A 9,515-nucleotide genomic window follows, 5' to 3' on the forward strand; every position below is an offset into this window, starting at 1 on the left:
ATAACCCTTATTTCCAGATCCTGGGTTATTTTGGGAAAGTAGGTACTTAGGATTATGCGTGATAGTGATTGCTGTGATGATCATGATCAACCAGAGCATCTGAGATCAACTTAGCAGTGTGAATCCTTTTTTGTCTATGAATGTTTTGTATAGTGATTAGATTGAGGAAAATATCAGATGTGGTTGAGTTTTACCTCTTTTGGATTACATATTAGTGATGCCTGAGAACTTCATTACCATTTAGGTGTGCAGAAGAAGAAGAAAAATTTGCATCTGATCCCACTGCAGGGAACTGATTTTTGTGTTTAAAAGAGGAGAGAAACTGTACTTTGATGAAAAGTTTATTATTAATTTTTATACAATGCAATTTTCTGGCTCCCATATCCAGAGGGCCATGACAATAAATTCAAAAATGATAGTATAGAGTTCCAGTGGTAATACAGTAAAAATATTCTGAATCACCTCCTAGGAAACAACCATGACATTCTTTGTTCAGGACACAGCGTGTGTTATAATGTTAACTGGAGAAATTTTGGCCCCTGACTCATTTCCTTTAGGTTCCTGGATAGGTTTGTTAATAATAAATTAAAACCAAATCTGTAAAATTCAAATTTTGAGTCTCAGAATTTTTTATTTATTTATTTATTTTTTTATTAAATCATAGCTGTGTACATTAGTATGATCATGGGGCACCATACACTTGGTTCATATGTACACCATGGAATATTATGAAGCCTTAAAAAAAGATGGAGTCTCAGAATTTTTAAAATGCTCATTATATTCCAAAGCACACAAATCACTTTATCATATTGTTCTGAATATAATCCCCAATGCTATTTACTTCTCCCACTCACTATTTTCTAACCAAGAAGCTCAATGAATATGGGGCCTTACCAAAAACCTGTCACCAAACAAATGTAATATAATATAGTACTACAGTTAAAATAAGGGAACAGACATATGCCCCTACTACCCAAGAAGAGAACACGTTAAATATCTTCATATGTGTGTATCTCAGTTCTTCTTCGGCTTAGTTCTTATCTTGTGCTAATTTATTTTTTGCTGACTTCTTATTCAGAGTAATAATACCTTTGTTCCTGTACATATTTACAGAGTGGAGTGTTGCTGCCTAAGTTGAGGGAACCCAAGCCTGTTCTTTCCCTCCTATGGTAATGTCAAAGGGCTGGAATTGCAGCTTCTTGTTCTGTTGCCTCCAGAAGGTCCATAACCAGACTGCCCATAGTCATATTCTGCACGCCCATAGCTCCCATGTGTCCAGCCATGACTTGACCCATGTCTTTGTCTTCCACTATATCCTGACTGAAAATGACTTGTTGGAGACCAACCGAGACTACTACTTGACTGTTTCCTTATACTATCCCTTGACTGCCTGTGAGTATCATGAGTCCGTGTATGGCTGGACTCATTTCTGTCTCTTGTGCTAGAAAGTGACTGTCCATGGGAAGATGTGGGCTGCCCATGAGCAGGCCTTGAGTGTGTAACTCTGTCTCTTGTCTGTCCATGAGTAGATCCCTCTCTCCCTGATGGTGTGTATACTGATTGTCCATGTTGGGATGTCTGTCCTTGATGAGACACAGAATGTCTAGAGCTGTCTGCTGATTGTTCATTGCTAAATCCATGACTTCTGGTTGTGTTAGTTACTGATTGTCTTGGGGAAAACCTAGCTTGCCTATGAGTGGAAACAGAGTGTCTGTGTGAGCCTTCTGAATGCACTTCACTGTCACTGTGACTAGATCTCCTCCTTACAAGTGTATTGGACTCAGACTGTGTGATGTGTTCATGACCAGATTGAGGATGTTCAGTGGTATCCCCAAACTGTCCATGAATACTTTTCTGCCTTCTATCAACTGTGGATCCTGACTCTTCATATTGAGATTCAGCCTGGCCATGAGTGGGTCCTGAGTATCTATGTGATACTCCTGAATATATTTCACTGTCACTGGATTCACCGTGACTAGATCTTCTTCTTCCAGTTGTACTAGACCCTGACTTTGTGGATTGTCCATGACCAGAATGAGCGAGTCTAGAGGTATCTCTCGACTGCCTGTGAGTAGTTGAGCTAAACTCATGTCCAAAACCAGATGAGTGACCTGAGCCAGACCCATGTTGTCCAAAGCCAGAAGACTGACCTGAGCCAGACTCATATGGACCAAAGCCAGATGTATGACCTGAGCTAGACTCATGTTGTCCAAAGCCAGAGGAATGACCTGAGCCTGTGCCATGTTGGCTAAAGCCAGAAGAATGCCCTGAGTTTGAACTATGTTGTCCAAAGCCAGAAGACTGACCTGAGCCAGACTCATATGGATCAAAGCCAGATGTATGACCTGAGCTAGATACATGTTGCCCAAAGCCAGATGTATGACCTGAGCCTGAGTTATGTTGGCCAAAGCTAGAGGACTGACCTGAGCCAGACCCATGTTGTCCAAAGCCAGAAGACTGACTGGAGCCAGAAGTATGTTGGCCATAGCCAGATGTATGACCTGAGCCAGATCCATGCTGTCCAAAGCCAGAAGAGTGACCTGAGCCTGAGCCATGTTGCCCAAAGGCAGAGGAATGGCTTGAACTTGAACTGTGTTGTCCAAAACCAGAAGAGTGACCAGAGCCAGACTCATGTGGACCAAAATGAGATGTATGACCTGAGCTTGGGTCAAGTTGTCCAAAGCCAGAGGACTGACCTGAGCCAGATCCATGTGGACCAAAGCCAGCTGTATGACTTAAGCCTGAGCCTGAGCCTGACCCATGTTGCCCAAAGCCAGAAGAATGCTCTGATCCAGACCCATGTTGTCCAAAGCCAGAGGAATTACCTGAGCTCGAACTGTGTTGTTCAAAGCCAGAAGACTGATCTAAGCCAGACCCATGTTGGCCATAGCTAGAAGAGTGACCATAGCCAGACTCATGTGGACCAAAGCCAGATGTATGACCTGAGCTAGACTCATGTTGTCCAAAGCCAGATGTATGACCTGAGCCTGAGCCTGAGCCTGACCGATGTTGCCCAAAGCCAGAGGAATGACCTGAGCTCGAACTGTGTTGTTCAAAGCCAGAAGACTGATCTAAGCCAGACCCATGTTGGCCATAGCTAGAAGAGTGACCATAGCCAGACTCATGTGGACCAAAGCCAGATGTATGACCTGAGCTAGACTCATGTTGTCCAAAGCCAGATGTATGACCTGAGCCTGAGCCTGAGCCTGACCGATGTTGCCCAAAGCCAGAGGAATGACCTGAGCTTGAACTGTGTTGTCCAAAGCCAGAAGACTGACCTAAGCCAGACCTATGTTGGCCATAGCTAGAAGAGTGACCATAGCCAGACTCATGTGGACCAAAGCCAGATGTATGACCTGAGCTTGAGCAATGTTGCCCAAAGCCAGAGGATTTACCTGAACTAGATCCATGATGTCCAAAGCCAGAGGACTGAGCTGAGCCAGAACCATGTTGTCCAAAGCCAGAGGAATGACTGGAGCCAGACCCATGTTTGCCATAGCCAGAAGAGTGGCCAGAGCCAGACTCATGTGGACCAAAGCCAGATGTATGACCTGAGCCTGAGCTATGTTGTCCAAAGCCAGAGGACTGACCTGAGCCTGAGCTATGTTGTCCAAAGCCAGAGGACTGACCTGAGCCAGACCCATGTTGTCCAAAGCCAGTGGACTGACCTGAGCCTGAGCTATGTTGTACAAAGCCAGAGGACTGACCTGAACCAGATCCATGTTGTCCAAAGCCAGAAGACTGACTTGAACCTGAGCTATGTTGCCCCAAACTAGAGGACTTACCTGAACCAGATCCATGTTGACCAAAGCCAGAGGACTGACTGGAGCCAGACCCATGTTGTCCAAAACCAGAAGACTGACCTGAGGCTGAGCCATATTGGCCACAGCCAGAAGACTGACCAGAGCCTGAGCCATGTTGGCTAAAGCCAGAGGACTGACCTGAACCAGATCCATGTTGTCCAAAGCCAGAAGACTGACTTGAACCTGAGCTATGTTGCCCCAAACTAGAGGACTTACCTGAACCAGATCCATGTTGACCAAAGCCAGAGGACTGACTGGAGCCAGACCCATGTTGTCCAAAGCCAGAAGACTGACCTGAGGCTGAGCCATGTTGGCCACAGCCAGAAGACTGACCTGAGGCTGAGCCATATTTGCCACAGCCAGAAGACTGACCAGAGCCTGAGCCATGTTGGCCAAAGCCAGAGGACTGACCCGAGACAGACCCATGTTGTCCAAAGCCAGAAGACTGACCTGAACCAGATCCATGTTGTCCAAAGCCAGAGGACTGACTAGAGCCAGATTCATGTGGACCATAGCTGGATGTATGACCTGAGCCTGAGCCATGTTGTCCAAAGCCATAGGACTGACCGGAGCCAGACCCATGTTGTCCAAAGCCAGAGGACTGGCCTGAGACAGACCCATGTTGTCCAAAGCCAGAAGACTGACCTGACCCTGAGCTATGTTGTCCAAAGCTAGAAGACTGACCTGAGCCAGACCCATGTTGTCCAAAGCCAGAAAACTGACCTGAGCCAGACCCATGTTGCCCAAAGCCAGAGGACTGACCTGAGCTAGATCCATGTTGTCCAAAGCCAGAGGACTGACCTGAACCAGAACCATGGTGTCCAAAGCTAGAGGACTGTCCTGAGCCAGAACCATGTTGTCCAAAGCCAGAGGACTGACCTGAGCCTGAGCTATGTTGTCCAAAGCCAGAAGACTGACCAGAGCCAGACCCTTGTGGGCCATAGCCAGATGTATGACCTGAGCCAGATGCATGTCGTCTAAACCCAGATGACTGACCTGAGCCTGAACCATGTTGTCCAAAGCCAGAGGACTGACCTGAACCAGATCCATGTTGGCCATAGCCAGAAGACTGACCCGAGCTTGAGCCATGTTGGCCATAGCCAGATGTATGACCTGAGCTAGACTCATGTCCAAAGCCAGAGGACTGACCTGAGCCATAACTGTGTTGGCCATAGCCTGATGAATGACCAGAGCCAGATCCATGTTGGCTATAGCCAGAAGTGTGACCTGAGCCAGACTCATGTTGTCCAAAGCCGGAGGAATGACTGGAACCTGACCTGTGTTGTCCAAATACAGAAGACTGACCTGAACCAGATCCATGTTGGCCATAGCCAGAAGAGTGACCAGAGGCAGTCTCATGTGGACCAAAGCCAGATGTATGACCTGAGCTAGACTCATGTTGTCCAAAGCCAGATGACTGACCTGATCCAGATGTGTGTTCTCCAAAGCCAGAGGACTGACTTGACCCAGATCCATGTTGGTCATAGGCAGAGGATTGACCTGAACCAGATCCATGTTGTCCAAAGCCAGAGGACTGACCCAAGCCTGAGCCATGTTGACCATAGCCAGATGTATGACCTGAGCCAGACTCATGTTGGTTGTAGCCAGAGGATTGACCTAAGCTAGAGCCATGTTGGCCACAGACAGATGATTGACTTGACCCATAGTGGCCACAGCAAGTTTGACCTGAGCCAGATCCATGTTGTCCAAAGCCAGAGGACTGACTCCATTCTGTTTTATTTTGCTCATAGTTAGAAGATTGACCTAAACCAGATCCATGTTGACCATGACTACAAGACCAACTTGATTCAGACCCATATTGCCCACAGCAAGAGGACTGACTTGAACCTATTCTCTGTTGTCCCTCATAGTTCTGTGGTGGACCACATTCTCTAGATTCATATCCTCTGTGACTAGAGGACTGGATGCAGGAGCTAGGCTCAAGTTGACCATATCCAGAGGTCTGACCTCCTGAGGCACAGCCATAACCTTGTCCTTGGCTACTTCCTAACTGACAACTTGACTGGGTACAGCTAGACTGATTTCCTTGTCCTCCAAATCTATTTGTCTGACAATAACTAGAAGCATTTTGTGGTCTTCCACACCTACCTGAATTACTGTAACCACATGCATAACTTTGTCTTCCATCGTCTCCCGAATCTACAGAGATAGAGTCAAGTTTTTGTTCTTTACTCCTTGTTGACTGAGTAGAGTTTGACTCATGCCCTCTAGTCTCTAGTCCATGTGTCAGCCCACTATGAACTATACTTTCCTGACTCTCTGATCCAGACCCATATTCATATTCTCCCTCAGATTCCCTAGAGGAGCTAACATATAACTTTTCCTCTCTTTCTCCCGGTTCTTCAGAGCTATAACCATGTTTCTCTTTGCTGCTACTCCGTGAGTGACCACAGGTAGACCGATGGTACCTTTTCTTACCTCTCCCTTGGTTCCCTGGACTGGATAAGTTACCTGGCTTTCCCAGCCTCCTGGCATTGGATTCATATTTATCTTGCCCAGTCACCCTTGAGCTCCCCAAACTATGTCCATGCTCATCTCCCTCACTCCAACTTGAATGTCTGTAACCTGATTTCTCTCCCAATGTATCCTCTTCTTCCTCTTCTGTTTCACTTTCTTCTTCTTGGTGTTGGTGGCCATGCCTATGCTTCTTTGACCCTGAAGCTTTGCAGTATTCCTTGCCAAGAACCTTGTTGCAGGCCATAGCCAGCTTGAATATCATTAAAAGAAACTCAGTGAAGTCCAGTCTTCGGTTATGATCTTGATCCAGCATATGCATGATGACATCCACTGTGTCTGGATCATTTGGATTCTGTATGTGAGTGACATATCAGGGAGATGTGGTCAGCTTAGCCTACAAACTCAACTAAAACATTCAAGTAGGATTATAGAATTGTGGATGTTTGACATTATGTAGTTTTTAGTTATATTAACTACAGAGGACTACTTTAGGTTAGTAGGACCCCATAAATGTAAAGGGTTAATAGAAAACAAAAGCTACTAGGATTCTTAGAAGAAGAAATTTCAAGGATTTAAGCTGAAGGATTAAGTAATTAGACATGGCCTGCCAGAAAGTATGTAACAAACCAAGTTCAGTAACTGGGATGCATTAGTTCTACATAAGTTCAGAGCATTGCATGTTAACATATTCCATATTAGAAAATATCTATTATTTTGAAGTTAATAGCTGAGCCCTTCCCAAATAGATAGAAAAAGTGCTTGTCATTTTGTTTGCAGTTTTTAATCCTCCTGGAAAATCACCCTTTACAACTCCCCTCGTAGACAATTTTCCTTTGTTTTTTTACCCGTTTGGTAGGATAATTTATTAATTTAAGTCTTAGGACAAATTTATTTTCTGCTTTATCAGAAGGGGAATCTTGGGTGCATAAGAAACTCTGGAAGTCTGTAAGGTAGGAGTACATGGAAAAGTGAGGAAGAAGCTTTCATTTCTGTTAAATGCTGCCTTAACAGACTTTCTGGTGTCCAAAAAAGTGCTGTGTGTAGGGTTTGCTGAAAGTCACCATTGCCGGGCTCTTTTCAGCTAATCTTGGTCACATAATAGAGCATGTACAGGGCTCCAACAACTCTCTGTCCTGGCACAGAAGCCTCACCTTTAGAATTGGATGAAACTCTTTCTCTAGAAGTTCCTTTAGCTCATCCTTGCTCAGTGTGCTACACTCCCCATCTTGGTTGGTATACTTGTAGAAAACATCAATGACAGTGACAACACTTCTCAAGAGCTCTGTCATCTTTTAGCAAGTTGAAGTGAATCTGTAGAGAAAGAAACAAAAGGCCTTTCATTCCTTTTATTGCCTTTTAATAATGATCACCATGAGTTTTCAGATCCATTGTCTCTTGTAAACATCAACAAGTAAGGATGTGCCAGCAATGCTATGACACCTTGCAACAGAGTAGAAATTGACTTCATTAATTTGAGTTACTTTTCTTTCTTTTCTTTTTTTTTGAGACAGAGTCTCACTCTGTCACCTTTGGTAGAGTGCCATGGCATCACAGCTCCTAGTAACCTTCAACTCTTGGGCTTAGGTGATTCTCTTGCCTCAGCCTCCTGAGTAGCTGGTACTATAGGCGCCCACCACAATGCCTGGCTATTTTTTTGTTGTTGCAGTTTGGCCGGGGCTGGGTTTGAACCCACCACCCTAGGTATATTGGGCCAGTGCCCTACCCACTGAGCCACAAACGCTGCCAATTTGAGTTACTTTTCTAATGTTAAATCATGGCATGTCACTGGTTCAATTGAGACCTGGTCTTAGGTCTCTATATTTCTTGTCCTAGATGAACATAGTCTCTGTATAATATCTTTATACTTTGGCTCCATTTGCTTCCTGTGTGTTTCCCTGAGGCTTCTAAAGTTTTGATAACCAGTCATACTCCATATCCCTAACTTCTCTTTTTAGTTTCATGGCTTTTCTTGAGTTGAAAGTAACAGATCTTCCATCATTCACATCTATGTCTCTTCTGGGAACCAGAAGCTAAACTGGACCCTTAAGACCGTCAGCAAGTTGAAAATGGGCAAATATCTCAGTTTTTAAGAAGCATGAGATAGCACTCACCAAAACTCAGCGACTGTTCTAATCTCCAGCACTTGACAGAACTCTGTCCTTTTTCATTAATTAATCAGGGAGAAAAACTCAGCAATGCATACAGCAGTTTAACTAGTAGATAATTAGACCCTGAAGCTCTAGGAACCCATATTGAACAAGGAAGAAACTTGCAACAGTACCAGCTTCCTCCTTATTTGAACTGGACAATCCCAAAAAGAGAGCATGCAGAAAGCCTGGGAAGACAGCAAAGAATGAGCTTAGAATAAGGGAAACTTCTACTTGTATTATTATTCTCCATAAAGATACTGACTCCAGAAAGATCCCAGAATGAAGTAAACTAACCCACTGCCCCTCAAAAGCAAACCAGAAGAAAAGGAAAGAAAGAAACAAGAAAGAAAAGAAAAACAAAATTATATGAACTCTGTTTTAGCTTATACTCCTGGATTTCTACCATGGACAACACCAAATATTCATAAATGTCTGGATGAATTTTCTCTCACCTGATTCACCAAAGGAACAGGTAGGATAAAGCTTGGTGCAGCTTGCAGGGTGATAATAGACTGACAGATGGCTCTTATATGGCCTAACTCTGTGAGTGGGCAGTTTAATTTCCAATGGCGCCTAACCCCGCCTCTCCATGTGTTTATCTTCCTCCTTCTTCACATTCTATACTGTAGATGATTGCAAAAGGCTGTAACAGCCCCACCTTCCAGTATGAGGACATGTTGTAGGACACTTCCTCTCAGTCACACACATGTGAAAAGCACAGCCTCTGTTTTAGAGGCTCATGTGACACATGCCCTTCATCTAATACCCACAGAAAGTAGCAGAATGTAAGATATTTGGCAACTGCACAATAACTTCTTATTTAATTGAAAATAACCCCAAGCCACTAGGCTTAGACATATCTTTTTTGTAGTAGTAAAAATTTCCATTTACTGGGAATTTACTATGTACTAGTATGCTGAATGCTTTTCACATATTATCTCATTTAACCATCATAACATTTATATGAGATATATTTTGTATACCATTTTACAGATGAAGTGACAAGTTCAGAAAGTGTAAGAGTCTTCTCCAAGGTCATGGATAGTAGGTGGAGAGACTAGTATTTTAACCTATCTCTACCTTA

The 9,515-nt window shown here is 44.0% G+C and overlaps 1 protein-coding gene across 1 annotated transcript; it reads right to left on the bottom strand.

Annotated features, from left to right (window-relative positions):
- Positions 1-1,164: 1,164 nt before the first annotated feature.
- On the bottom strand, positions 1,165-7,570 carry LOC128585488 (filaggrin-2-like). Its single transcript, XM_053590584.1, has 3 exons — positions 7,433-7,570; positions 3,329-6,633; positions 1,165-3,289 (listed from the first exon to the last, which is right to left on the bottom strand). Exons 1-3 carry the CDS (start codon positions 7,568-7,570, stop codon positions 1,165-1,167), a joined length of 5,568 nt encoding a protein of 1,855 aa, XP_053446559.1.
- Between the last annotated feature and the right edge of the window lie 1,945 nt (positions 7,571-9,515).

The sequence above is a fragment of the Nycticebus coucang genome, chromosome 5 (genome assembly GCF_027406575.1).
Source record: "Nycticebus coucang isolate mNycCou1 chromosome 5, mNycCou1.pri, whole genome shotgun sequence".
Classification (NCBI taxonomy): domain Eukaryota; kingdom Metazoa; phylum Chordata; class Mammalia; order Primates; family Lorisidae; genus Nycticebus; species Nycticebus coucang.

What these genes read in the sequence shown, in the direction of transcription:
- LOC128585488 (XM_053590584.1), bottom strand. Translation starts at nt 7,570, where the DNA reads ATGACAGAGCTCTTGAGAAGTGTTGTCACTGTCATTGATGTTTTCTAC. An exon ending in AGTTTCATCCAATTCTAAAG is followed by an intron (nt 6,634 to 7,432) that starts GTGAGGCTTCTG and finishes ACTCACATACAG; the next exon opens with AATCCAAATGATCCAGACAC. An exon ending in TCTGGCTTTGGTCCACATGA is followed by an intron (nt 3,290 to 3,328) that starts GTCTGGCTATGG and finishes TGGCCAACATAG; the next exon opens with GTCTGGCTTAGGTCAGTCTT.